Genomic DNA, 26,631 nt, shown 5'->3' on the forward strand with positions numbered 1-26,631 from the left:
TCTCATCCTTGTACAAGTGAAACCAAAGAAGGAAAAAAAAAACCAGTAAAAATGAACCAGTATAAATACGGGTTTGCCCAAACAAGTTATCACCTCCTTATTTGATATTTAACCATGTCACGAGAATCATCTCCTGAATATGAAGAGTTTGATGAAACTTATATAGAAACTCCACAACGAACACTGAATAGTCCCAGAAAGAATAAATCCACGAATTTTCTATCGTTTCGAACTGTGAGAAGTAGTCCACTACGACAACCACCAATTGAAAGAAAACATGGTATTTCATTAGACGAAGAAAGCATTATACAATCAAATAAATCAAATTCTATTTCAGATCTACCTGCTATATCTAATGCCCCCAGTTCACCACCAGCAAGTATCAGATTTAGAAATACTATGAGACCTACAAGATCTATTGAAGATATACCTAAGAAGGAGTCAAATACAACAGCAGACCTCAATCAGCAATTTTCTAAGCATTCCAAGGATCACAATTTCAGAGAATTTGGCTTTTCTAGGTCAAGTAAGTTGAATACTCCTAAGTCTCGTAAGCTTGGATTTCGAGAATTCCCAGAAAAGAATATTGTACATTCCAAAGTATCGGATGATGTTGATACATATAGCCATAGTGTTTTAGAAAAAGTGAATTCAACGTTGGAGGAACTTCATAATTATGATGGAAATTGGCGGGCCAACTCTATTGATAATAACGAAAATAGTGAACCAACAGAAACTGATCCTGTAAGTGTTGCCAAAAAGTTCACTGAAAACATTGATTTGAAAAGACAAGAAGTCTTGGATAATTCAACTCCAATTAAACCATTATCTAGAGAAGGCATCGCCCAGTCCCAAATAAAATCAGGTTTATTGCAATCAACATGGTGGTCATCTGCTAAGTGGAGTAAATTAAGAAAAATTGTGAAACTGAAGCTGATAAGTAGAGAGGAGGCAATCAACAGCACATTGTTGATGAGCGAACTAGAGTGCACGAATAAAATGGAGCTTCGCAAAAGATACGACTTTTTGGAGAAATACATAAATAGAAATCCCAATAGGACCACTACAAGGGGAAAAGGTAGAGTAACCAAAACTCGTTAACAATATTGTATTTTATTGTATGTATGTATTATTGTTTAAAATACTTTTGATAAAATATCATTTAATTTGTCCGTTGGTTTGGACTTTGATTTTAAATCATCCTTAGCGTCACTTCTGGTCGTTGTAACTTTTCTTTGTTTAAAATCCCTTCTAATATTGTCATCATCTGTAGTCTTTCTTTTCTTCTGGATATTAGCTATCATTTTTGATTTTTCCACGTTACTGACAAACGATTTGTTGAGTTTCTGTTGTTGAGATATCTCCATCGCAAGTTTTGCTTGTCTTACTTCATTTTCTTTGGCTATTTGTTGGGTCAAATCTAGCCATTTGAAACCTGGCAAATATTTTATGTTAATTATGTCATCGTAGTAGTATGATGTCTTTTTACCACCTAACTTGTTTCCATTCAACGTCGCAGCACAAAGCTTGGCATCCGACTTATTTACAAACTCGATCCAACCTTCTGTAAAATTCTTCTTCTTGTTCCCACCATACTTCACTCTCTTGTGATAAACTGATGGATCTTCGGGCTTCAAAAACAATCTGTCAATTTCGCCAAATCTCGACAAAACGGAACGCAACTTTGCTGGCTTCATATACGGTGGAACCCTAGATAAATAGCAAACCCCAGTACGCTTTATTCTTTTCTGCTCTTTTGCCAACTCTTTACTAGTCAACTTCTTCAACTTTTTATTGACTTTGCTTCCACCATCTAGACTGAGGTCTGCATTTCCATCTTCATCGTCACCAATGTTTTCCTCACTCTCTTCATCATATGCTATATCTTCAAAATTATGCTTTCCATCTTTTGGTTTTGTCTTTGTATCACCTTCATCTTGTTCATCTTTATCCTCTTCGTCTTCCAGAAAATCTTCGTTATCAGACGTATTTGCGTGAAAAAAAGAACTGGTTTTCGACTTTACGTTGAAGACTTTGTCCTGAAAGTTGTTTTCATCCTCAGATTCAAAATCACTTTCCCTATCTGATGTTGCACTCATATTTTCTATCTTCTGGTTGCTCATTGTTGTGTTAGTTTTATTCAGAAGAAATGATGATGACCTGACAAAAAAAAAATACTCACTCTTCTCAAACTTCTTAGTAGAGACATCGCACAGCTACCATTTATGTTCTTATAATTTTCCAAATATCAGTTCCCAACAAAAGTCACCTCTGTTTTTCTATAGTTTGTGTATGTGTTACTTGTATAGGTGCTAAAAGCTGCAGTTGATACAATCGTTTGATTGGATGAGTAGAATTGATTTTGTTTCCACCGCCTTTGTCAGGTTTCGGAGGAGTTTTCAATTGCTATCTCACAAGAACCCAACAAAGATATTCTGCACTTGCTCAGATGGAAACATGAATACCAAATATTGCTGTTGCTGTTTTGATTAACAACCTATCAAATAAACTTTAATAGAATTGTAATATACCTGAAGCTTCTTTCAAAAGCTGTGTTCTACTATAGTACAGAGTAGATTCGATGATTTAAAGTTATATATTACTCACATTAACTCTATTTCTGTTGTCAACTCGATTGAAAAGTCAAAAAATTCAAATTCCATATAAATATCATAATATTATTTTCTACAAGTCCGAACTAAGAGGCTATTACCATCTTCTAATTGGTATCCGCGACTAATGAATTTGAACACTCATTTTAGAACTCTTAATCTAATTAAAGAGTCCCGAAGACAGTCGGGCGATTATCTAGTAAAATGAGTAAACCAAGGTCAAAAATTTCTCGCTTCATCAAATAGTATAAATGATCACTGGTCTGTCAACTGTTTCCATTTTAAAACCTCATGAATGATATGAATCTTTCAGATTAATCGCTCATCATCCAAGATCTCAATTGTAACTACAAATTGTTACAGTTTTCAAATTCTACTCAAACAAGCATTCGAAGGACATTAATTAACGTTTATATCAACCCAGTGGGGATAACCTTGTACACGACACTATGTAGATCTATTTTTTAGTACTATCAGCGCCGGTTTTGGCACCTTCGGTAGCACCGGTGACAACTCCACTCACGTATTCAGCAGCCTTTCCAATTTCAGTTTTGGCAACCTCGACATATTCTTGAGCTGTTTCAGCAAGGGTCTTTGCTTCGCCCTCTGCTTGTTCGGATTGTTTCTTCAAATCAGCTTTAGCATTATCGGAACCTTGTTGCACGTTGTCTGCAACAGTTTGAGTGAAAGATTTTTGGTTATCTGGAACATTTGAGCCAACAGCTTTGTCAAGGGTACTGGTGACTTGTTCCTTGCCCTTTTCCAAGGTAGACTTTTCGGATTCGGGGGTTATAGCTTCGTTGATTTTAGTAGAAATGTTTTTTCTTCCGGCGTCAGACATTTTGCAGTTTTCTATGGGATTTATGGTGTTTGTCGAAAAAAAACAAGATTCAAAGAATTTACCTCTACTAGAGAAATTGACTCTATTTATATTGTTTTTCGAGAGGGGGGCAAAGGTTGCCATTCCTCGAAGATATACACTGTCAACCGCGGGGCAATTTATTTATGATTGCTATATTGCTGTGGTGCTGGGAACAAGTAGCAATCAATATAAGCGCTGCACGGTAAATCAACGATTTCTCGAAACGGAAGATGAGATGTAACTAAGTTCTCTAAATGCCTCCAAGCTAAACTGCCTTCACCTTCGTTATCGATAGCAACACTAGGGACCAATTTTTTTGACAAAATGTAATTGAGGGTCTCAATTTGGACGAATGCTACAGTCATTTAAGGCGATATGCAGCAGTTGAAACTTCTGAATTTGTCTGTAGTACACAAAAATGGATTCTGGCTCTCTATTACTGCGAAACGTTACATCTCGAAACTTTTCACAGGAGAAGGACTTATCAAAGAGAAAACTTCCCTTTGTCTAATAGTGAGAACTGAAGAAAATGTTTTAGAGTTAATATTGAGATAATCTAGTGGGCTATTGTCTGTGGGAAAAGTAGAAACTGTAGCTGAGGAATTTTATACACACAAAGTTAACAAAATTCTTGCGAAAATACTAAACAGTCTTAAACACCACCTAGACACACCAAACTTCAATTACTACTCTTCACACTTATTATCACTAGGCTGTTTATGTCGAGGACAAGACGCTGCAATAATGAAACTAGCCAACTTCACATTTTCAAAAAAAAACACACACAGACACACACACAATTGCTGGTAAATTTTTCTACTCAGAATAACAGCAAGTCGGTCAAAATCAATGAGCAGCAGTTCAACAAAATCCACATTCCATACATAATTGAGAAGCAAGATGAGAGTATTTCTTTAAGACAAAAAGCGACCATGAAACATTGCAAGTTCATCTCAAAGCCGAGCTACTCGTTCTCCACCCCATCTTCCTTAAGAGAACTTTTCTTGGACTGATACCTAGATAATTATTGAGATAGCTGCAATCATCAAGACCAATTGAAAACATCTCCAGCTATCAGTCTTCCCTATGGTATTGATGATTTCACAACATCTTGCCTTAGCTAACAGTACCACTTCTACCAACTGAAACAAAATTTTCCACACTTTTCATTCACACTGGATCGGGGGAAATACTCGTTAGCAGCATTGTCTCAGTTAACGGTTGAGTAACAACCCGAAATTCAAATCTGCAAATCCACACATGCCAAGTCTGTACACGCTTTGGTTCAGTTAAATGGGCCACAATAAACCGTGCTTGTCATAGCATTGAACAATCAACAAGTATTACTCTTGTCAATGGACTCTCTCTTGCAAAAGTGGTCACCGCTGAACCTCTTGTGCTACTCGTCACACTTATTTGCTAAACTGACAATATGAATCTTAGCTTCTGGTGTATAACTATTCCACTAAGCATATCTTTGGTTTATTTCACAGCTTCTCAAGCTTGAGAATTACTGCTTTGGCCATCTCTCGCCACCACGCATCGTCTTTCTTCCCCTCTCATTTCCCACCGAACCTCTTCATTTCAACGTTACATTAGCGCTTGATACACTCTATTTCAATTACTGAGCCTACCATATGTAAAGCAATCGTGCAGATCACTAAGTTTGCAACTTATGCCAAACTTTGAGCTGTATTACCGCACATCATAGTCTTCATCCCTTTCATAATTGTAGCTCCACACTATGGCTACGAGGACTTCAAAACACAACGTACTGATAACATCAGCTACCAGTCCTATTAATAAGCAAATGGCTAAACAGCCATACCTCTGCGACTAAACTTGTAGAAACTTCAAAATTATGTTTGGTCGTCTAAACCCTACCTCATTCCAATATAAACTACATGACTAATTACAAAGTCATAAAGCTGGCTACTTAAATCAATCTTTATTACATCCCTTAGCAAAGAAGATAGAGATGAAATAAAAACTCAAACCTCGACTTTTCAATACCGTATACGGTACAACCTGTAAGCTTCTTGGTGACTGAACACTATTTGAAGTTGTAACAAATGTGTTGAAATACGTATTTTTAATTAACTCAATTCTAACGCAGATGATCATATAGCTCCAATTATTAAATAATCTCCATTATTTTAGTCTCTTATACTTGGTTTATGAAATCATTTCCCCATAAGTGTCAACCAGAAGGTCCAACTTTTTTTTATTATATTTAATATTCTCAAACACCGCTTCTGATAGCTTGAAACTGACATTATCACTCTCAAAATCCAAACAAATAATATCAGTTTCAATTTTCTTCTCATTCACATCTCATATACCAACCTTAGTATTTTGCATTTACACAACTGCAACCTCAAACCTAAACCAGTCTCGAATTAACAATTTTTCAAACTATATATGTACCTAACAAAGAATTTTATGGCCGTCAATAGAACCGGAAGTACTCCTTTGCAATGATATCACAAATTTGAACAAGTGGCCATGTTCTTCAAAATTTGTATTGATTGGGCCTTCTAAAGCTAGTTTTAGAAACATCTTCTCCAGTTGACAATATCTATTCTGCTTATATTTTATTGTAACCACAATCAAGGCTAGCTCTCTCTATCATGTTCAGCTACGAACTGTATATACATCAAGAATCATAGATTACGTTGCGGCCATCATTGCACTATTAGTGTTCTAAATTTATCATCTAACGTTAGAAAAACTTACCCTCTGTTGCTGTTACTTGAGTCAAATATACTATACAAATAATTAAGTTTACTGCCTGTCATAATTCAATGCCTTGCTTTATACAAAAATTTATATACACGTAAACGCCATAGTGACATCGTCACCAGGGGACCAAAATAAGCGAATTGATTTCAATCACTTCACAAGGCTATTTTGACTGTAGCTTGTTTAATTAATCATGAGTATTCGGAAGCATTCTAAATATTGACGCTCTACAACTTTAGTGATGGTAGCTCTACTTAAATTGGAAACTCATAATGCCACCTTAAAATACGGTCCCTACGTTCGTCAAAAACAGGATGCTTAGCATAATTATACTAAGCTCAGTTGGAACCAAGAGCAATTATTTCCGTGCTTATATAGTGTACTCATTTAAAAAGAGCTCATATAAGATGTTAATAGAAATTTATTTTCATACACTAGCCTGTGCTCCTAAGGGCAGCAGCAACACACCACATGTTCCAACTCTCTCATGCGATCATTTAAAAATTAAAGTCTATAAAGATATCTAGACTTGGCTTATTTTTATTTTTACTAATGTAGTACCCTCTATTGAATATCTGTATGCTTAACTAGTTAGGTTTATGTGATCCATTAGAAATCCTACATTTCAATATTACAAATTGTTACTACCGACTATTAAATACTTTGAATGTAGTAATAGAAAAAAATTGTGCATACTAAAAGCTCTGCAAACGTGTTCATAATAGTAGCCCAGTATTAGAGATGCAAAGCGTATTTTGGAAAAAATACTTCTGGTCAACGAGGCTGTAAATATCGGAAAATAGCTCAGAGATAGCTTTTGGTCAAACTCAACTTAGCAGAATGTTCTGACATACTGGGTAGACTTTTACATGAAATTCCAATGCCAGCTAAACTTACTTGCAATCGCACAGCAGAAACACATATAGAGTTGGTCAAAGTATTTCACTGTATTTATCTTAGTTACTTTACTGGCTTGAACAATTAAGAGAATGGCTTGGTGCGGGTCTCTAGTAAACACTTTTAGTTGTTCGAAGTATGTTATTTTTTAAAAACTATTCAAATCTCAGAAGACTTGTTTCTTAGAATGAAAATAGATTAATTGGGCTGTTATACAAAATGCTTCGTGAGAAGAAAAGTAAATGACTTCGATTATAATGTGAAATTTAATTTTCATGGAAGAGGGGTTTCATATTGGAACCTGTATTGGTTGCAAGTGTTTGCTTATTTGCGGGCGCTTTTGCTGGTTGTTGTACTTTAGATTTCAAAGTTCTGTTATAATTGTAATGGTATGGTATAGCAATGGTTGATTTCGGAAGAATGAGCATTAGGTATTAATTTGTCGGAAACGACCAGACTTGATAGAAATATTATTACCCTACAATATGATTAAGCGTTTCCTATTGATTATGCAGCTGAAATTGAATTTCTGTTACCTGTTGCTAGTTGTAGCTGTTTCAAATAAATGTTTTAGCAAGATGATTCTCTTTGTAAGCTTGGTCTTGCACTTTGAAACTAGAGAACCAGATATGGTCACTTGAAAATCGTATTTTTCGATAGTACGGATGTCAGTCTGTAGTCTGAGTGATAAGGTTTTTTTGCGGCTATTGGGCGTTGGATAGTTGTATATAGCTTGGTAGTTTTCTAGGAAAGCTATGATGAGACAGATAGGTGTATGATGAAGTTAGGTGATTGTTGCATAGTCATTTCCAGAAGCCAGAGGTGGGGTTCAGCTGGCTGACAATGCCAGTTAGAAGTTATAGCCAATAAAAATTATCTTGTATTGATGGGGGGTATTGTAGTATCAACAAAATCGATTTTTAAAAATCAAAGCAGTAATACCCAAAAGTCAATTTAATGTTCTTGTTTCTTATTTTGAGGGATTGATTTAATGATGAAATTGAAAGAGTATTTTACTTAATAGTAAAGACTTATATTTGATGCTAAAATACCAAAGAGTAGACTTTAGGAGTGTATGAAGGTTTTGAGAGAGAAATTAGCTATTTGTAAGAAACAGATTTATTTGAAATAGGAATGCTCACTTGAATTGGAACAGAATTGTATTTACAGATATCATCGGTGGCAGAGATACCGTTGTTTAATTGACATTTGTTTGCTGAGTGAGCACTGAAGCCCGTTTATTTATGTGGTAGGACATCGACGGGCATGGTGTCTAGTATATTTTGCTATGTGTTGTGTTTTGGGTACTTCCTGATTATTGTTTCATTAATACGATGTTGTTGTGGTAGCCATAGTGTGGAGCTACAATTATGAAAGGGATGAAGACTATGATGTGCGGTAATACAGCTCAAAGTTTGGCATAAGTTGCAAACTTAGTGATCTGCACGATTGCTTTACATATGGTAGGCTCAGTAATTGAAATAGAGTGTATCAAGCGCTAATGTAACGTTGAAATGAAGAGGTTCGGTGGGAAATGAGAGGGGAAGAAAGACGATGCGTGGTGGCGAGAGATGGCCAAAGCAGTAATTCTCAAGCTTGAGAAGCTGTGAAATAAACCAAAGATATGCTTAGTGGAATAGTTATACACCAGAAGCTAAGATTCATATTGTCAGTTTAGCAAATAAGTGTGACGAGTAGCACAAGAGGTTCAGCGGTGACCACTTTTGCAAGAGAGAGTCCATTGACAAGAGTAATACTTGTTGATTGTTCAATGCTATGACAAGCACGGTTTATTGTGGCCCATTTAACTGAACCCCAGCGTGTACAGACTTGGCATGTGTGGATTTGCAGATTTGAATTTCGGGTTGTTACTCAACCGTTAACTGAGACAATGCTGCTAACGAGTATTTCCCCCGATCCAGTGTGAATGAAAAGTGTGGAAAATTTTGTTTCAGTTGGTAGAAGTGGTACTGTTAGCTAAGGCAAGATGTTGTGAAATCATCAATACCATAGGGAAGACTGATAGCTGGAGATGTTTTCAATTGGTCTTGATGATTGCAGCTATCTCAATAATTATCTAGGTATCAGTCCAAGAAAAGTTTTCTTAAGGAAGATGGGGTGGAGAACGAGTAGCTCGGCTTTGAAATGAACTTGCAATGTTTCATGGTCGCTTTTTGTCTTAAAGAAATACTCTCATCTTGCTTCTCAATTATGTATGGAATGCAGATTTTGTTGAACTGCTGCTCATTGATTTTGACCGACTTGCTGTTATTCTGAGTAGAAAAATTTACCAGCAATTGTGTGTGTGTCTGTGTGTGTTTTTTTTTTGAAAATGTGAAGTTGGCTAGTTTCATTATTGCAGCGTCTTGTCCTCGACATAAACAGCCTAGTGATAATAAGTGTGAAGAGTAGTAATTGAAGTTTGGTGTGTCTAGGTGGTGTTTAAGACTGTTTAGTATTTTCGCAAGAATTTTGTTAACTTTGTGTGTATAAAATTCCTCAGCTACAGTTTCTACTTTTCCCACAGACAATAGCCCACTAGATTATCTCAATATTAACTCTAAAACATTTTCTTCAGTTCTCACTATTAGACAAAGGGAAGTTTTCTCTTTGATAAGTCCTTCTCCTGTGAAAAGTTTCGAGATGTAGTTTCGCAGTAATAGAGAGCCAGAATCCATTTTTGTGTACTACAGACAAATTCAGAAGTTTCAACTGCTGCATATCGCCTTAAATGACTGTAGCATTCGTCCAAATTGAGACCCTCAATTACATTTTGTCAAAAAAATTGGTCCCTAGTGTTGCTATCGATAACGAAGGTGAAGGCAGTTTAGCTTGGAGGCATTTAGAGAACTTAGTTACATCTCATCTTCCGTTTCGAGAAATCGTTGATTTACCGTGCAGCGCTTATATTGATTGCTACTTGTTCCCAGCACCACAGCAATATAGCAATCATAAATAAATTGCCCCGCGGTTGACAGTGTATATCTTCGAGGAATGGCAACCTTTGCCCCCCTCTCGAAAAACAATATAAATAGAGTCAATTTCTCTAGTAGAGGTAAATTCTTTGAATCTTGTTTTTTTTCGACAAACACCATAAATCCCATAGAAAACTGCAAAATGTCTGACGCCGGAAGAAAAAACATTTCTACTAAAATCAACGAAGCTATAACCCCCGAATCCGAAAAGTCTACCTTGGAAAAGGGCAAGGAACAAGTCACCAGTACCCTTGACAAAGCTGTTGGCTCAAATGTTCCAGATAACCAAAAATCTTTCACTCAAACTGTTGCAGACAACGTGCAACAAGGTTCCGATAATGCTAAAGCTGATTTGAAGAAACAATCCGAACAAGCAGAGGGCGAAGCAAAGACCCTTGCTGAAACAGCTCAAGAATATGTCGAGGTTGCCAAAACTGAAATTGGAAAGGCTGCTGAATACGTGAGTGGAGTTGTCACCGGTGCTACCGAAGGTGCCAAAACCGGCGCTGATAGTACTAAAAAATAGATCTACATAGTGTCGTGTACAAGGTTATCCCCACTGGGTTGATATAATGATAAATAGATCAATCAGAATACTGGAATAAAAAGTTTGAATTCAAGTTTGTAGAATTGATTAATTAGAGGAGTCAGAACGTTAAACAGGTTTTCAAAGTAGAGGAAGCATGACAAATGTAGCTAGCAGGTCAATTAAATAGGGCTCAAAGGCTGAGGTATACTAATTGGTTGTCCCCGGTTTCATCTTAAGTTTTAAGTGTATAATTCGAAATATCCAGTAATAGTCCAGCAATTGAATTAAAGTTGGATATTCTCTTACAATTGAATTGAAAACATGTAGACTTCATGTGAAAATCAGGTGCGTCAACAAGTTATCTATTACCCTAAGAAACTAGGTAACGCTTATCCTCGCAAATATTACTATTATTAATACACAAAGATATGAAAAGTGAAGTGTAAAATTTAATCGTTTTTATCAGATGTACTACCAGCATCATCAGGCTCTTTATCAGAGATTATATTCCAGCCCAACTTTTTGTTTAGCTTTTCATAACGCATCCTATCTCTGTCACTAACACTGGGTCTAATGGAAGAAAGAGCATGATCAAAATCTTCAGCAGTAATAGAAATGTCATCTTCACCAATAGAGTCTTCATAGAATCCAGAACTATCCAATTCTTGTATTTTTTGGTTTTGGAAAAACCTCTTTTTCAAAGCCCAGACCCCTGCCTCTTTAACCAATGAAGACAAATCTGCACCAGAGAAGTTTCCACATCTGGGGTCTCTCGAAATCGCATTCAAATCAACATTTCTGTGCAAGGGACTATTGTTGGTGCGTACTAATGTTTTCAAAATTTCCAATCTCTCCTCAGGAGTGGGTAATTCAATGTACAAAGTCTTGTCAAGCCTACCCGGTCTAAGCATTGCGGGATCAATCATATCTGGTCTATTAGTGGCACCTATGACAAATACTCCTTTTCTATCATTCAAACCATCTAATTCTGTCAATAAAGTATTAACGACTCTAGAGCTCGACTCTGACATTGAAGTATCTCTCCTTGGGACCAACGCATCCAACTCATCAAAGAAAATAATACACGGCGTAGAGGCTCGAGCTCTTTGGAAAACTTGTCGCACAGCCTTTTCAGACTCCCCGACATACTTGTTCAATAATTCTGGTCCTTTTATAGAAATAAAGTTTGCGCGGGATTCGTTAGCAACAGCTTTAGCTAATAGCGTTTTACCACAACCTGGAGGTCCCCACATCAAAACACCAGCTGGAGCAGCAATACCAACCTTCAAATACAACTCAGGCTTTTTGATTGGCTGCACTATACACATATGCAATTCCATTCTGATCTTGAATAAAGCGCCCACGTTTTGCCATGTGACATCTGGAATAGTTGCGAATCCCTCTCTCTTGGCACTGGGCTGGACACTGGGAAGTGCATTTACAAAATCTTGATACGTGATAGCCAAAGGTGCCAATTGTTCTTGATTCAATGGATCTGGATGCATGTTTAAAAACTTTTTAATGGTTGACAACTTTTCAGCCTCTGATTTTTGCTCAAATTTCTTGATCATGTCTTCTTTATTTGCGTCTAAGCTAACGGGGTCCACATCCATGGAATCATCCTTGACCAGATGTGATTCTTCTTGCAATTCGCTCATTGTTTCAAAAATTCGCTTAATAGCACTTATACCTGCAGCAGTGACCAAACTCTTGAGATCTGCACCAACATAACCTGGAGTCAATTTGGAAAGCTCTCTATAGTTGAAATGCTCACCATTCTCGAGTTTGATGTTTTTCGTCATCGCTTTGAGAATGGAGATTCTCTGCTCTTCATTCGGCACATTTAAGCAAATTTCTCTGTCAAACCTACCTGCTCGTCGAAGCGCTGAATCTAAGGAGTCGGGTCTGTTTGTTGCACCAATAACAACAACAGGTTTACCACCTGTTTTTTCCAATGTCAATTCATCCATTAGGGTTAACAATTGCGCTACTATTCTCTTTTCCATTTCCCTCTGAGCTCCTCCATCTCGTTTTGGTGTAATAGCATCAATTTCGTCCATGAATATTAGACAAGGAGCAATCTGTTTGGCTTCTTCAAATATCTCTCTTAGTTTTTTCTCAGATTCACCTGACATTCCTGAGACAACCGAGGGGGCAGAAATATTAATGAATGGCACCTTCAATTCGCCAGCCAAAGCATTGGCAATGGTTGTCTTACCACATCCCGGAGGGCCGTACAAAAGTACTCCTCTTGGTGGTTCCACTCCTGTAGAAGAATATATTTCTGGATGTAAAATTGGGAGTCCAATGATTTCTAACAACTGGGTCGTGACACTCTCCACCCCTCCTAAAGACGATAAATCTATATTGGGAGTAGAGTAGTCGATTTTTCTCTTTTGCTTTTTCAATTGAGTTTTTGCCAGACCTTTTGCCTTTCTTTTGTTTCCCTTAAGTAGCTCTGTGGTATCTGCTTGCTGGCCCTCTTCATTGTTTACACCATCAGATTCACCATCAGTCTTTTCCTGATTCCATAAAGAAACAACGGACTTGTTTATCGCATTCAGGTCTTTGACCTCCATCAAGTCATTCTCACACTCTCTATCATTCTCAGCTTCTGATTCATCTCCGATGCCATTCTCACGATCTCCGAACTCTTCTGTCTCATCTTGACGAATTACTTTTAAACTGGCTGCTATCGACTTTTCAAGGTAATTCTTCTTCATTCTTTTCAATTGAAAATCTTTCATCTGTACGTAAGCCAACACCTGGGAAACAGTGAGATTATGAGATGAAGCCATGCACGAAAATGGATCATGCTCTTCGTCTGCGGTAGCTGCTCTCTTGTTTTCTTCTGTCTGCTCCTGAAGTAAATCATGGATTAAATTGTAGATTTTTTGATCCAAGGATCCAGTAACAGTTCTACTCTTTGACATCGCTTTCTTGGATATTCGTTTTAGCGCTGCCTGGGTTGCTGGTTCTGATGTCGTTGACTTCGTGCTACTTTCTTTTAATTCTATTTTTTTTTTTTTCAAATTTGCCTCTTCTCTCTTCGCAGGCTTTCGATCTAAGGTTTTTCATAATTTAGATGTGAACACAAAAGCAGAGTTAAACTACAACCTTATGACAACAACACCAGATGACTAATAGATAGTCAGTTATCAGGAATATAATTGACTGTTTTTTCTTAGGTGTATATGGGTATATCCATATCAGTACAAATGATATGATAAAGAAAGCAACTAAGAAAACAGTCTCTACCTACAACACACAACATATTAGTAGGACGTAACATTGCTTTTATTATCTTGGATATATAGCTAAGTATTTAATGTACTTTACCAATTTAGTACAGCTCCACATTATTATCCGTATCTGTTACCTTACAATTAGTGATGCGTATAATAATCAACGCGTTGTCATCATTCTCAATATAATTTTTAACTTGGGCGTGATCAATTTTTGAGTTGTTTAAATGCAAAGACTTGTAGAAATCAAAATCCTTCCCATCTACAGTCTTATCAAGAATCTTTGCCTCACCATCTAACATAACAGACACTCTACTGAGCTCATTCCTGTTGAAATTCGCAAGCAATTCATAAAGTGAGTTGCGTTTTGGAGAAGCAGATGATTCTTCCAGAGGCTGACCAGCTGTATTCTTCACAGAAATCCAATCGTGTATCAACAAGGAAACATTGGGATTCGACAACATATTTTCAAACTTTGTTGTTTTCCTTGGTGTAGAAACAATCACGACGTTATCATCCCTCTGACGAACAAACGTGTAATTCATCAAAGAAACATGGGGCTTGTTGTCTAAACACGTTGCTAAATGTATGAATCTGCTGGAATTGAGCAAATTAAGAACAGATTCAGGTAAACTTTCCTTCTGAGACATGGGCTTTGTATAATGTTGTAGAAGCAACAATTTTCAAAAAATCGCAAGACATGTCTGGATTTTTAAAGAAAAATAAACCCACCAAAACCATTTACCGCCTTACACGACCACACTATTTACTTGTGGTAAACATACTATTGGTTGATAATGATGTTAGCAATGGGTTTATGCTTATTTACATTCTCAAAAGCACTAAAAGCAACCTATAACTTACAACCTAACAAAGCGTTTGAACACATGCTTGTCTTCTATAAAGCCATTTAACTCATCGAGCGTGATATCTACCAACACCATTTGATTCTCCTCTATAATTAAATTCTTGTTGATATGATAGCTATAGTTGTTAGATTGACCTTCGACATAGTCACCTTTAGGGTCCAACAATATACCTAGCTTGTACAACGTGCTCCAACTATTTAGCGACACCCTTCGGGATAAAACCTTTCTATCCACTTTGATATTTGCAGCAATTCTGCTGTCAAGGGAAGTCGAGCTGACAATAGCGTTACCAGTGTTGAAGTTTTTGACCATCTCTTGATATTCTGTGTAGGCCAAGTTAAAATTTATGGTTTGAAGTTCAAATTTTTCTATCCACCTTACGGCCGCAATAACCAAAAGCAATTCCAAATCTGATAATGAAGTCACCAAATCCTGCACCCCGTTGCTACCGGTAGTACGCAATTTAAAATAGCTTTCCTCAATGTAGGTATGATGTAAACTCAACTTTGAAACAGGCACTTTACAGGCATTGTTGAACTTTCTATAATCCTTGGCGGTGTGATAATTACGAACAACCATGCCTTTAAGAAGACTGTTCTTTTTGCAGTACAATTGCTCAACATGCTTATTCCACAGTAATCCATACTCTGGATTTTTCAATTTATCAATGGTGGAATCTTGTAACAAAAGTGACGCTTTACAGTTATCCCAGAAGTTCTCTAATGAAGCTTCATGAACCAAAGAAATGACCCTTTGAGAAAATCTGCTACTAACTCTCTTTTCCAACGCTTCCTTTGTCGTTATTTTGGTGGTTAGCCCAACAACACATAATGGAGTTGCACTGCTTTGCGATATATCTAGCAAATTATACAATAAAGTCTGTCTACTGTCAACAGTAAATTTTTCAAATTCATCAATAACAAAAACCAAGGGCATTCTTTCATCCCGATCTCCCTTGTTGCTGGTCAATACACTTAATATGTTGGAAAAAGTGTCATTTATAGATTTTTTTTCAAAATTTGCATACCCGATCTTTTCATTTGTCAACTCCATCGAATCGGAACCATACCCACCCACATCTTTTTTCACATTGATATCCAACTGTCTTGCTATTTCTCGAAGAGCGGAACTGTCATCAGTTTGAACTGAGGAATTTAAATATATGGAAATAAACTCACCCTTGTAATTGCCATTTAACTCTTTTAAGGCGCTTTTAACAATCGTTGTTTTTCCACTAGATCTTGGTCCTACCATTAACACAGAGTGACTTTCTTTGTCTTTGATAGTTCGCTCAAATATCGAATAGATTTCAGAATATTTTTCAGATACGGAAGGAGTTGATGAAAATATTTGCAAATTTCCATTTAGTTGATCGAGTATTTGGGTTTTCACTGTTTCAATGTCATCTTCTACAGCCTCTGGAAGAGTTATAGCATGGTCATTAGCATCATATTGACCATCTGGTACTGTTTTGGAATGTTTAGTTTTATCCAATGGGCTGTCTAGATATGTATTGTCGTCATCAATACCAATCACCAGTGACGCCTTTTTGATTCTTTTAATATTAGCATTCGGGTTCACAGAATTGATTGATGACTCTTCTTTGTCTATTTTTCGTTTGGGCAAATACTTAATTGGTTTAAATTCGCCTTCAAAATCATCCTTGAAATGGTCCTGTGAATTCATGAAATAGTTTTACTCTTGAGTTAGCTTTTTCGAAAGAAAAAAAAATTCTCTTTTCCCCTCTAGCAAATTGCAATGATTGTTTGAAAATAAAATCCAGTTCAAAAGTGATTTATAACCTCCTCAAAAAGATGTTAAACTTGTTGTAACTTTGTAAAACAAAAGAAGCTATGGTTAAGTTGAACTGTGTGTTTCATAATCCAAAACTCAAACATAACGTGAAAGAAACCAAAAAAAAAATAAAAAAAATACTAAAAACAATCTAAGCTAAAAATGACCAAGTTGCACGCCCGATACTCTCCCATTCGCAACCCCCTCCCCCCCATAAAATTAGATGTGGCATGGATCTGATGAGGTTTCCTATTTGGCAATTCTGAAACACTTCACTGGATGCAAAAACTTGGGAGTTGTAATAATTTCAACACCTTGGTGAAACAACATTTTTACAAACCAATAAAATAAAATGATGCCTTAAGTACTTTTCAAATTCCCCTTTGGAGGTGGTTTTTGTTATGGGAAATACTATTGTACATCTTTTTCATAATTAATTAATTATGGATTCAATTATCACGATAAATATGCCACGAGATAATATGGAGTTAGATTATGACTGCCAAAAACATACAAAAGGACTGATTTTGCTTGCTTCTATAACTCCACAAAACACAAAATTGCTCACGGAGTTGGGATGTTCTCCCTCAAAGACTTCTATTTTACATGAGGCTACCCATCACAAGTTTAGTCGAACTAGCAGTGGTAGGATATTTGAAAAAGATATAAAAGATATATTCTCATTATTGATTATATCTCTCAGGTTAGAAAGAGATGGATTGACTAATTATTTGTTTAATTCACCACCTATAATTAAGCTTCACAAACCGCTAAGGAAAAGCTACCCATATTCTTTTAGCTTGGAGTCAGCTATTGAGAAAATGAAAGACTTACAGCTAGACGTTGAGCTGGTTAACACAGTTACTTGTATTTCATACAGCTTTAAATCGGAAGTAAGTTTAGCGTTGATTGAACAGTTTTACAAAGCTAGATTGTTACACTCACCTGCTGATAGAACAAGGAGTGGGGCCAAGTCCAATGTTGCATTACAACCAACCCCCAAAGGAATAGCTATTGTCCAAGAATTCTGTGAAAGAATTGGAATGGAGAGGGAAGAATTTCCTGAAGTTCTTTTGGCACATGATTTCAATACCATGGAGTTATTTAACTTTGATCGCGATACTAGGAGCGACAGGATCCTCTATTCAGAATACTTACTTTATTTATTATTCAATTTAATGATGGGGCCAGAACCAAATGTTTGGACTCCTTCAAACACACAGGATGCGTTACCAAGTTTGAATTTTTCAGACAGTGAAAGCTTTGATAAGCTATACAAAGTATTTAGTAATTCCCAAGACGCCAAGAATGCGAAGCAGAACAATGATGACTCTTCAGATGTTGAGGGATTCAGTTTTACTAGTTATCGCCATTTCTCAAAAACACACCAAAGCTCTGAAACACATTCAGTTACTGATAGTAAAGAAATGGCAACTAGCCCATTCCACCACAGGTACTTTACTAACCCGGAATCAGATGCTCATTCACAATATTATGTATCCTCTGTTGGTGTTCGGTTATTAAAAGACAAAATAGTTTTGGTTGGACCGAATAAAAGTGTTACAGTTGACTATTGTATCAGTGGTAAGGCAATATACCAGTGGATACTAGATTGCACGGATATCATAAACCCAAATCATGCTCACGAAATTGCCAGGTTGCTTGTCAAACACAATTTAATAAAGCCAGTATCCTTTTCTAGCAGCCTTAGTTTCTCTAGAGACGCCTTTTACCAATTGTCAACCCTAGGATTAGCACTATCTCTGTGGGACTTTTTCGATAGAAATTTACAGGATAGTTCCTCTTTGCAACCTGGAACAAAAATTTTAAGATTGGCTAGCAATGTTACATTGCAGAATATTTTGAATGATCCGGGAATGCGGCTACAGTTTCGAAAACATTTGATTAAGGATCATTGTGTTGAAAATTTAGAAGCTTATATTCAACTAATGCAATTTGAGGAAACGTACAAAGCTTGGGAGGATTTAAGTGATATTATCGACAACCAAAACCACAGCTGCATACCAGTAAAAAGCTCAGATGTTAACATACATTTGAAGGATTTGCAAGTAACATGTATGTCTTTTGCTTTCCAAATATTCCACACTTATTTGAGTATAGATTCTCCGAAGATTGTGAATATTGATTTTAGATTAAGATCAAAAATCACTACATTGATGATTGGGGATTCAGGGGCTAGAGATAATGGCGATAACGAGTCGATTATTTATTTACAAACACCTACTGAAGATTTTGCTTTGGGGTCATCAGTACTGGAAGAAGCAGGAGGTTCTACACCGAGATGTCATGATCATGATGAGCTTTCGGCACCAGCTAACAATTTCAGAAAGATTGCAAATCTGTTGCTACAAATTAAGCTTCAAATATACCACCTTATGGAAGTTGACTCTATCCCAAAGTTTTTGGAAACATTAGGTGTAACAAGTAATAGGATAATTACAACTTTCTAGTACTGTATTTATTTTACTTTTATATATTCGAATATATAAATGCAATAACTAATCTACAAATGTATGCTTGGTGGTTTCCCGGTTTTAAGAAATTGGTTCTAATGCTGTACCTTTCTTGATAGTGGCCCAACCAATCAAACGCCAATGCTTTTCAATACGTCTAGACAACGCAATTTTTTCGTTGATTTCTGTACAGGCTGGTGTAGTCAATTGTAAACGAGCCATATCTGCTTTAACAGCAACCACTCTAGCACCAGTTGCAGTAGAACCAATATTTACCATCAACACTTCAGATTGTTCCAACTTACGAACTTTAGCACCTTGCTTTTGACCTTCAGTTTTGACACCCAACAATCTTCTTAATAGGAAATAGTTTATCTCAATATCAGCGTAAATAGAGGGCAAGTTTCCTTTTGCACCAACAACTTGACCAACCAATCTATCAGCCCTACACAACGTAGGATCAACTTTAGTACCAACACCAATCAAACCACCAGGAACAGCAAATTTCAAATCGTTATGCTCAGCAAACAAGGAAACCACGTTCGAGAATATAGGTTTACATTGAATCTTTCCTTGATCATCTTTGGTGACGATACCAGGTCTAATCTCGATCTCATCACCAATCTTAAAAACACCAGTCAAAATAGAACCACCTGCAACACCTCCTTTCAATTCGTCTACATCTGCACCAGGCTTGTTCACATCGAAAGATCTGATAACGATCAATCTTGGTGAAGCAGTAAAGTCTCTCATTGGCACAGGTATGTAGTTAACAATAAATTGATTCACTGCATCAATGTTGTATTTCAATTGAGCAGAAATAGGCACGATCGGAGCATTATCGGCAATTGTACCTCTAATAAACTGAATGATAGATTTTTCGTGTTCCAAGGCTGATTCTTCTCTCATCAAATCAACTTTATTTTGCAAAATAATAACATGTTTCAATTTCATAATTTCAATGGCAGCCAAATGCTCAGAAGTCTGGGGTTGTGGACAACTTTCATTACCGGCAATCAACAACAAGGCGGCATCCATCACGGCAGCACCTGACAACATAGTACTCATCAAAATATCATGTCCTGGACAATCAACAAAAGAGACATGTCTTAACAATTTGTAGCGACCGTCACAGCCAGCTCTTTGACATTTTGGTCTTATTTCCTTATCTGATTTGAATGATCTGTAACAATCTGGTTCTGGACACTCTGGGTTATCACATTTGTAAATTTTGGCATTGGCGTAACCTAACTTGATAGTAATGTTTCTTTCTAATTCATCCTTGAAACGAACGGTCTGGACACCAGAGATAGCCCTGACAACAGTAGACTTCCCGTGGGCGACATGACCAATGGTACCAATATTAATGGTGGCTTGCCTGTTGATAATCTCGGGAGATAAAGGTGTTAACTCATTGAAATCTGGGTTTTCTGGTTGTTCAGGCAATCCACCACCTTCTTCAAACTCCTTTCTGGCCAATTCCTCTGCATTTTCCTCGTCTTCATCCAATCCAGTAAATGCAACTGACTTTTTGCCTTTGGCTGATTCTTCATTTATTTGCGATGACTCATGGTCTGCGGCTTGTAACTCATTGTCACTTTCCACTTGGTAATCTTCTTCAGGTTCCTCTATAGTACTCCCAATAACAATATCAGGAGTGGCATTTTCTATATCGTCGTATGACATGCTTTAGTTTGGTATTACTGAAATTATGATGAAATGAAAATTTTTCATTTTATGAATATTTTTTTTTTACACTCGCCTTTTTTTTTTTACCTTACTAATGTTTGATTCCGCATACAAAAATTTATGTACATATTTAAACTAAGAAAAAGTTTTCCTGATCTTTTTTTTTCTGTCGTTTTGTGCAAATTCACACGACATCAACTTGTGTGAAAACCAAAATCGTTCATGACGCTATCAACATCTTTCCAAAGCATATCGTGATCAAAATTATCGATATCCAAGTTTTCTAAACCAAGCTGTATAGGCGATTCATTGAACGCGAAGGCAGAGAATTGCAGCAAAGGTGCTTCGCTGATGTTCTGTGCTGGCTGATAACTACGATTATCCAGTTGCAATATTTGCTCGTATTGGTGCTGTTGTAATTGTTGTGGTTGTTGTTGTTGTTGATGATGTTGATATTGCGATGATTGGACTGTTTGTTTTGATGAAATATGTGGCAGCTGTTGCAGATATTGTTTGCCCACATGGGATGGGTTGTATGTTTGAGTTCTTGTCTGATGATCATTAATTCTGTTGGAATTTGGAGTGCTTACATCTGATTTCATAATTGGTGAAGAATCTGTAGAAGAGTTCACAACTTTAAATATCGAGCTTCGTTTCGATGCACCAATGGATATTGGCTCTGGATCCAAAGGAATTGTTCGAATGATTTTTCTAGTTTTCGATTCAGCATCCATATTGTTAGATAATGTTCTTGCTCTGCGAACTCTGCTTGAGGTAGTACTGTTTGGTGTAGATTTTTGGCTAACATTATGCAATGAGCCATTCTTTTCATCTTCAGAAGGTGCAGCCTTTTCGTTACCCATTTCCGCGAGTTGTTGATCATCTTCGTCTTCCACTTCTTCTTGTGACTCTTCAATTGCCTCATCGTCATCAGCAGGGTGACTCTCATCAGTTTTCGTAGTTAGTTTTGTGATGCCAACCTGGGCTCTCAATAATTTCAAACAATCAAAAAAGACTGAAGCAGACATTCTATTTCTTATATCAATGCTCAACGAATTCATTTTTTTGGCATCCAACTCTCTGAAAAGTTGCCACATGTTTCGCGTAATTCCACTTGACCTATACGCCATATCGTGCTTCAAAATTGACGCTGTTGCGGTGAAAGTTATCACCGATTCGTAGCTTTGTTTTCCTGTACCCACGTCAATAAACTTTTTCAAGCTAGAATGAATTAGTTTCCCAATTATACATCCGGCTTGCCAAAGGTTTAATAAATACACCCCTGGCAAATACTTTACAAACTTTTTGTCTTCAGCTTGGCACTCTGACGTGTGGCTGATTAATGCTATAGCTGCATTGTATAACCTGATTAAACCCTTTTGTAGCTCAAATTGAGCTATTCTTACTGTATCCATGAAATAGTAGCTGAGCAAATGCACCCTCGCTGACAAAATTTCAAACACACGAAATCTTCTATCACTCGGCTGTAACATTTCGTTTTTCAAGGTTATTTCTATGGTGTCTAATCTTTTCAGAAGCAATTTTAAAAGGGGTAGTCTTTCGCTAGCGTCTATTAGTCCGCAAGGATCCATGGGATTCGAGTTCAATGCCTTCGCCATTTGGTCTTCAAACTGAGCAATCTCCATCATTAGCTGTAAGTTTCTGGGTATTATTATGGAGCTGCCAGGCTGATTGTAAAACCACATTGAAGACTCGAATTGAGTGCAGGCTGGAAACCCAAATGCTGTCGCTATAGTTTGAGATGCAATGTTGCAAAATATCCAAGTCTTGAGTTGTTCATGGGTCATTGTCAATTGATGTTTTGTTTTCTCGTCTTTGTTCATCTCACTAGTATTGACTAATGTTGGTGTATGAAGGCCAATCCTGATGGCCTGAAGGAAGGCCGTTCCAACTGTATTATAGGAAGAGTCAGCACTCAAAGACGAGGTGATCGGTGGCCAGTATGAATACAATAAAAATGCTTGCACTGAGTAGACTGAACTCACATTGTAAATTGGCTCATCCTCTTCTATAGGGTTATATCTTGTAATGGGAGATATCATAATTTCTGCTAGTATCCCTTTCACAATCGGGGACAAACGTACCAACAACGACTTTGATGAATTATCTGGAAATCTTCTTAAGGAAACAAACATAATTACCCAAAATAAGGCTGGACACAATCTGTAGATTCTTTCTGGACCTAATGATACGTCGACTACCGGTAATATTGGATGATATCTCTCGAAATACTCCAAATAAAGTTTCTTTATTGTCTCTGGCATGAGCGAAATGTCATCAACAGATTTTTCCTCACAGATAAGCGAGCTATCCAATAATTCTACTTTCTTTTCTTGCTGTGCTAATGGTATTTGACTACGAGTATTTGACTCAACTTGTCTTGTGATTGATGGCGTGTTAGGAATCGACTGACTAGTTTCCGATGAATTATGTGACAGAATCCGGTAAGGTGTAAATTGCGTATTCTTGGTGGAGTTTTGTTGTGTGTATGCACCTTCGACTGCTTTTGTTGAATGTTGTGGCAAATCAACATTACTAGTAGTCTTAGCTACCCCTACACCTGCAATACCTTGAGTTGTGTCATTCAGGGTACCAGGCTCGATCTTAACCTGGATCTGCAGAGTTTCTTCTTGTGGATTTGTATCAGGTGAAGCCGAAGACAAAGAAGGAAACTTTGTCAATAATTCAGCTGCCTGTGTAGTCGTCAAAGTCTTTTTCAACTCCTCAAATTCTTTTTCAATTTGTGCCATACGTGCTCTTTTATAGGTTCTTTTGTAATCAGACTTGACGTCACAATGTAGTCCTTTTTTTGCACACCTTGTGCAGGGATCAGGCCGCTTTTCAAAGGCATCGCAGCGAGATTTCTGTTGTCTGCATTCAACACACGCCATTTTCTTACTCCTTTTAGTTTTCAGGCCAGTTGCCATCGATGGTGAAGGAGTGCTTGTTGCACTATTATACTCGGATGCTGGTTGTTGATTCAAAGGCGTTTGAGACAAAGATTGGTTGGGCGGGATGCTGGGTCGGTTGGGGAGACGAAATTCTTGTGACATATTGCTCGCAATATGAACAAGGTTATCCAATGAGCTCTTCCCACTATTCTGGCTACTTGCGACGTTATTATTCATGTAGAGTTGCAGCGGTCACTGTTGCTTTGACAAGCTCTTTCTTTTTTGGTGGTCTGTTGTTGTTTTTAATAATCAGAGTGAGATGTTTGGATAATTTTCTTTTTTTTCAGTTTAGTTTAATTTGCATGGTGCAATGTTTTTTTCTCAGGTGTAATGCTCTCCCCCAACAAATGAGATGATGCATACTAGTTAACTCTTGTAATCACTGTTCTAATAGCTTGAGGTTGCTTTCAAAGTTCAGAGTACTATTGTCTATGGTCGTTTTAAAAAGGTGGATACCATGCTTTGGTACTATCTGTGTAAAAAAGCAATAAAAAAGAGTTGAAGTTCAATGCACAGTCGTATTAGCTTTCTAATAGAGAATCCTTTCCGATCATAACTGGAAAGAGAGACATGCGAATGCATCACTTTTACTGGAAAATTATCTCCATATTGGTTGTGTGCGTCACGGAAAGACTTTGTAAACGTCATTCGAATAGATATTCTTTTATACTGGTAGGGTTTCTATAAATAATAAAGGTCTGGATGATAGTAACAGTATGGCAGTTCTTTAAATAGTCTTAAAACCTTGCTTAATTCGCATTAAATCGCTGTAGGACAACTATATAAACAGATACCAACATAATTTTCCATGAGCAAAAATCACCTAGGAACTTTCAGAACACACCCTTTATGCACATCTTAAATAAGCTAAAACACAAATTCAGCTCCGCCACTTTCAACCTGTTCAATCTCTTCTGCCTTTATAGTTCTGTATCTAAATCTAGCAGATAATTCACTTCTTGCAAAAAATTCCCCGTTTTGAGGCTCAACTGGATTACTGTTGTGATATGTGCTTGATTTGGTTGAGTTTAATCCACTAGGTACCAACCCTTCTGGGGCCAATGGATGAGGTCCTGCTGCATGTGGTTCTTTAAAAATGTGAAAGGAAAAAACCATAATGTTAGTATTGAACAACTATCGGGAGAAAGTGTTTGTGCAACATACTTGGTGCTGGATGTGGTCCACCCACAAATTTTATTGATTGAACGTATTTTAATAGTCTAGCTGCAGTTTTCATTGTAACTGTTTCAATGGAAATTTGATTATTGTTTCTTCTTTGATGTGAGTGATATGATTGGATTTGGTTTTTTTTTTCCTTCCTCTTTCTCTTTTGGACCACTATTTTTTTCTTGCTTCTTGTAACTTGGAGAAGTCTCGGTGTAACTTGACTTTTTTTTTCATTCCGATTCACGCCGAAAGACCCGTGACATATGTGCATCAATTTTGGATTTAAAATTGGAGGTGGCGAAGGAATTTTGCATCCTTGATGAACCAATAGTTATACTTTCAAAACTGATTGTATTTCTGTTTCAATACTCAGAAAGGAAATAAAGTAAAATCTATAAATTCTAGATTTATGTAGTATGCATAAACTTCTCAGGTCGAAGGACGACATAACAATCTGAAAACATTGGCATACTAAAAATCTAAAAAATGTACTTGTTTGTTAATCAATATCTTTAACTCTTGTATATCATTTTGCAATCATTGCAGTCTTATCATGATCGATAGATCGTCTTGTGTTAATAGTGTCTTTTCAAAACCCGATATGGAATCCTTGGAAGATGCTTTCACAATCAGTATTTTGGCACTTCCTTATCCTATTATAGCCAGAATTTTATACGAATGCTGGAAAGAAAGGTACAAGGTTTGTCTGATTTTACCCATAATATACACCTGCAAACAATTATACTACGGGTACAAATATATGCTATATACGCTAAGACCATTGGTGATAATCAACAAGAGTACTAAAACCACTGACAAAGACTGTATTCTGTGTTCTGCTTTCATAAAGTTGCTACAGGACAGCAGAATATGTCAAAAGTTGGATACACTATGCTTGAATTTTTCTCCAGCAATGTTCAATAACAAGCTGATACTATCCATAGTAACTAAGTTAAACCAGTTCAGCAATTTGACACACCTTATAATTAACGTCAAATCAATAGAATGGCTAGTTCGATGGATAAAACATTTTCCCACAACAATCACAATTTTAAAAATTACGTTAATAAAACATGCTGTGTCATCGTCCTTATCACTTAATACTGAGAGCTTTAGCATTCCCAAGTTTCAATTGAAACAGTTGAAATTCCAATCGTTGGTGCCTTTGCAAAAAAAAAATTTGCGTTATGGCTTGAATATGATCTCCCCAGCACCAGCATCCACCTATACGTCACAAACGTTACAGGAAAGACATAAATACAAATTGCCGCTGTTTCAAACTGGGCAAGTTTTAGCTAATTTGATTCATGCAAATCGTGAGTCGTTGAAATTTATGGAGTTGGAGATGATCAATCTAAATGAAATATGCCTAATATTACAACAGCAATATGGATTCAACAATCAATGCAGTAAATACTTTACAGCACTAAATCTTATTAAAGTGGATCAATGCACAGACTATCCAATTATACAATTGACTCATTGGTTAAAGAATTGTAAACAAATCATCTATCTTAACCACTTCTTATCAACATTTGTTGTCCTCCAGCAAAATTCATCAAATAATGGAATAAAAGAATTCAAATACCATATGTCTTTATTCAAGTATAAGATGCAGAAATACAAACAGGAGATTAAGTCTAATTGAGATGGGATTTGTGATATTAAGAATAGCTGTGTATCTAGCCCATAACAGTACACGCATAAGGTATTGAGAAAAAAAATGGAAAAAAAATAACTACAACCAACAAAAGACAAATAGTAAACTTGATTTTCGCCTCTCTTAAATCACTATTTTAAACCT

The 26,631-nt window shown here is 36.8% G+C and overlaps 13 protein-coding genes across 13 annotated transcripts, besides 1 other annotated feature; 5 read left to right on the top strand and 8 right to left on the bottom strand. All coding sequences in view use genetic code 12, as the record gives it.

The window, feature by feature from the left end:
- Positions 1-114: 114 nt before the first annotated feature.
- Positions 115-1,101, top strand: CAALFM_C502060WA (uncharacterized protein; the record flags this gene model as incomplete). The annotated part of the gene is made up of 1 exon (XM_709488.2): positions 115-1,101. The coding sequence occupies one exon, from the start codon at positions 115-117 to the stop codon at positions 1,099-1,101; it is 987 nt and encodes a 328-aa protein (XP_714581.2).
- Positions 1,102-1,136: 35 nt separating this feature from the next.
- On the bottom strand, positions 1,137-2,099 carry CAALFM_C502070CA (RNA-binding ATPase activator; the record flags this gene model as incomplete). Its single annotated transcript, XM_709486.2, has 1 exon — positions 1,137-2,099. One exon carries the CDS (start codon positions 2,097-2,099, stop codon positions 1,137-1,139), a length of 963 nt encoding a protein of 320 aa, XP_714579.2.
- Positions 2,100-3,069: 970 nt separating this feature from the next.
- On the bottom strand, positions 3,070-3,453 carry HSP12 (Hsp12p; the record flags this gene model as incomplete). Its single annotated transcript, XM_709485.2, has 1 exon — positions 3,070-3,453. One exon carries the CDS (start codon positions 3,451-3,453, stop codon positions 3,070-3,072), a length of 384 nt encoding a protein of 127 aa, XP_714578.2.
- Positions 3,454-5,412: 1,959 nt separating this feature from the next.
- Positions 5,413-8,442: a centromere ((CEN5) Centromere region of Chromosome 5; each centromere mediates a single kinetochore attachment although it binds multiple (four) Cse4p-containing nucleosomes).
- A 1,788-nt stretch (positions 8,443-10,230) lies between these two features.
- On the top strand, positions 10,231-10,614 carry CAALFM_C502110WA (lipid-binding protein; the record flags this gene model as incomplete). The annotated part of the gene is made up of 1 exon (XM_715434.2): positions 10,231-10,614. One exon carries the CDS (start codon positions 10,231-10,233, stop codon positions 10,612-10,614), a length of 384 nt encoding a protein of 127 aa, XP_720527.2.
- A 452-nt stretch (positions 10,615-11,066) lies between these two features.
- Positions 11,067-13,550, bottom strand: RIX7 (putative AAA family ATPase; the record flags this gene model as incomplete). The annotated part of the gene is made up of 1 exon (XM_715437.2): positions 11,067-13,550. The coding sequence occupies one exon, from the start codon at positions 13,548-13,550 to the stop codon at positions 11,067-11,069; it is 2,484 nt and encodes an 827-aa protein (XP_720530.2).
- Positions 11,491-12,069, top strand: CAALFM_C502130WA (uncharacterized protein; the record flags this gene model as incomplete). The annotated part of the gene is made up of 1 exon (XM_715435.2): positions 11,491-12,069. One exon carries the CDS (start codon positions 11,491-11,493, stop codon positions 12,067-12,069), a length of 579 nt encoding a protein of 192 aa, XP_720528.2.
- A 410-nt stretch (positions 13,551-13,960) lies between the features above and the next one.
- Positions 13,961-14,512, bottom strand: CAALFM_C502140CA (pyridoxal 5'-phosphate synthase; the record flags this gene model as incomplete). The annotated part of the gene is made up of 1 exon (XM_715438.2): positions 13,961-14,512. One exon carries the CDS (start codon positions 14,510-14,512, stop codon positions 13,961-13,963), a length of 552 nt encoding a protein of 183 aa, XP_720531.1.
- Positions 14,513-14,722: 210 nt separating this feature from the next.
- ORC4 (origin recognition complex subunit 4) lies at positions 14,723-16,417 on the bottom strand (the record flags this gene model as incomplete). Its single annotated transcript, XM_715439.2, has 1 exon — positions 14,723-16,417. The coding sequence occupies one exon, from the start codon at positions 16,415-16,417 to the stop codon at positions 14,723-14,725; it is 1,695 nt and encodes a 564-aa protein (XP_720532.2).
- A 551-nt stretch (positions 16,418-16,968) lies between these two features.
- SST2 (GTPase-activating protein) lies at positions 16,969-18,996 on the top strand (the record flags this gene model as incomplete). Its single annotated transcript, XM_715440.2, has 1 exon — positions 16,969-18,996. One exon carries the CDS (start codon positions 16,969-16,971, stop codon positions 18,994-18,996), a length of 2,028 nt encoding a protein of 675 aa, XP_720533.2.
- Positions 18,997-19,080: 84 nt separating this feature from the next.
- On the bottom strand, positions 19,081-20,685 carry GCD11 (translation initiation factor eIF2 subunit gamma; the record flags this gene model as incomplete). Its single annotated transcript, XM_715441.1, has 1 exon — positions 19,081-20,685. One exon carries the CDS (start codon positions 20,683-20,685, stop codon positions 19,081-19,083), a length of 1,605 nt encoding a protein of 534 aa, XP_720534.1.
- A 197-nt stretch (positions 20,686-20,882) lies between these two features.
- On the bottom strand, positions 20,883-23,837 carry LEU3 (leucine-responsive transcriptional regulator; the record flags this gene model as incomplete). Its single annotated transcript, XM_715443.2, has 1 exon — positions 20,883-23,837. The coding sequence occupies one exon, from the start codon at positions 23,835-23,837 to the stop codon at positions 20,883-20,885; it is 2,955 nt and encodes a 984-aa protein (XP_720536.2).
- Positions 23,838-24,527: 690 nt separating this feature from the next.
- Positions 24,528-24,897, bottom strand: CAALFM_C502190CA (mitochondrial 37S ribosomal protein YMR31; the record flags this gene model as incomplete). The annotated part of the gene is made up of 2 exons (XM_019475417.1): positions 24,528-24,748; positions 24,825-24,897. 2 exons carry the CDS (start codon positions 24,895-24,897, stop codon positions 24,528-24,530), a joined length of 294 nt encoding a protein of 97 aa, XP_019330962.1.
- A 483-nt stretch (positions 24,898-25,380) lies between these two features.
- On the top strand, positions 25,381-26,475 carry CAALFM_C502200WA (uncharacterized protein; the record flags this gene model as incomplete). The annotated part of the gene is made up of 1 exon (XM_715444.2): positions 25,381-26,475. One exon carries the CDS (start codon positions 25,381-25,383, stop codon positions 26,473-26,475), a length of 1,095 nt encoding a protein of 364 aa, XP_720537.2.
- Between the last annotated feature and the right edge of the window lie 156 nt (positions 26,476-26,631).

The sequence above is a fragment of the Candida albicans genome, chromosome 5 (assembly GCF_000182965.3).
Source record: "Candida albicans SC5314 chromosome 5, complete sequence".
NCBI classification, from domain to species: Eukaryota; Fungi; Ascomycota; class Pichiomycetes; order Serinales; family Debaryomycetaceae; genus Candida; species Candida albicans.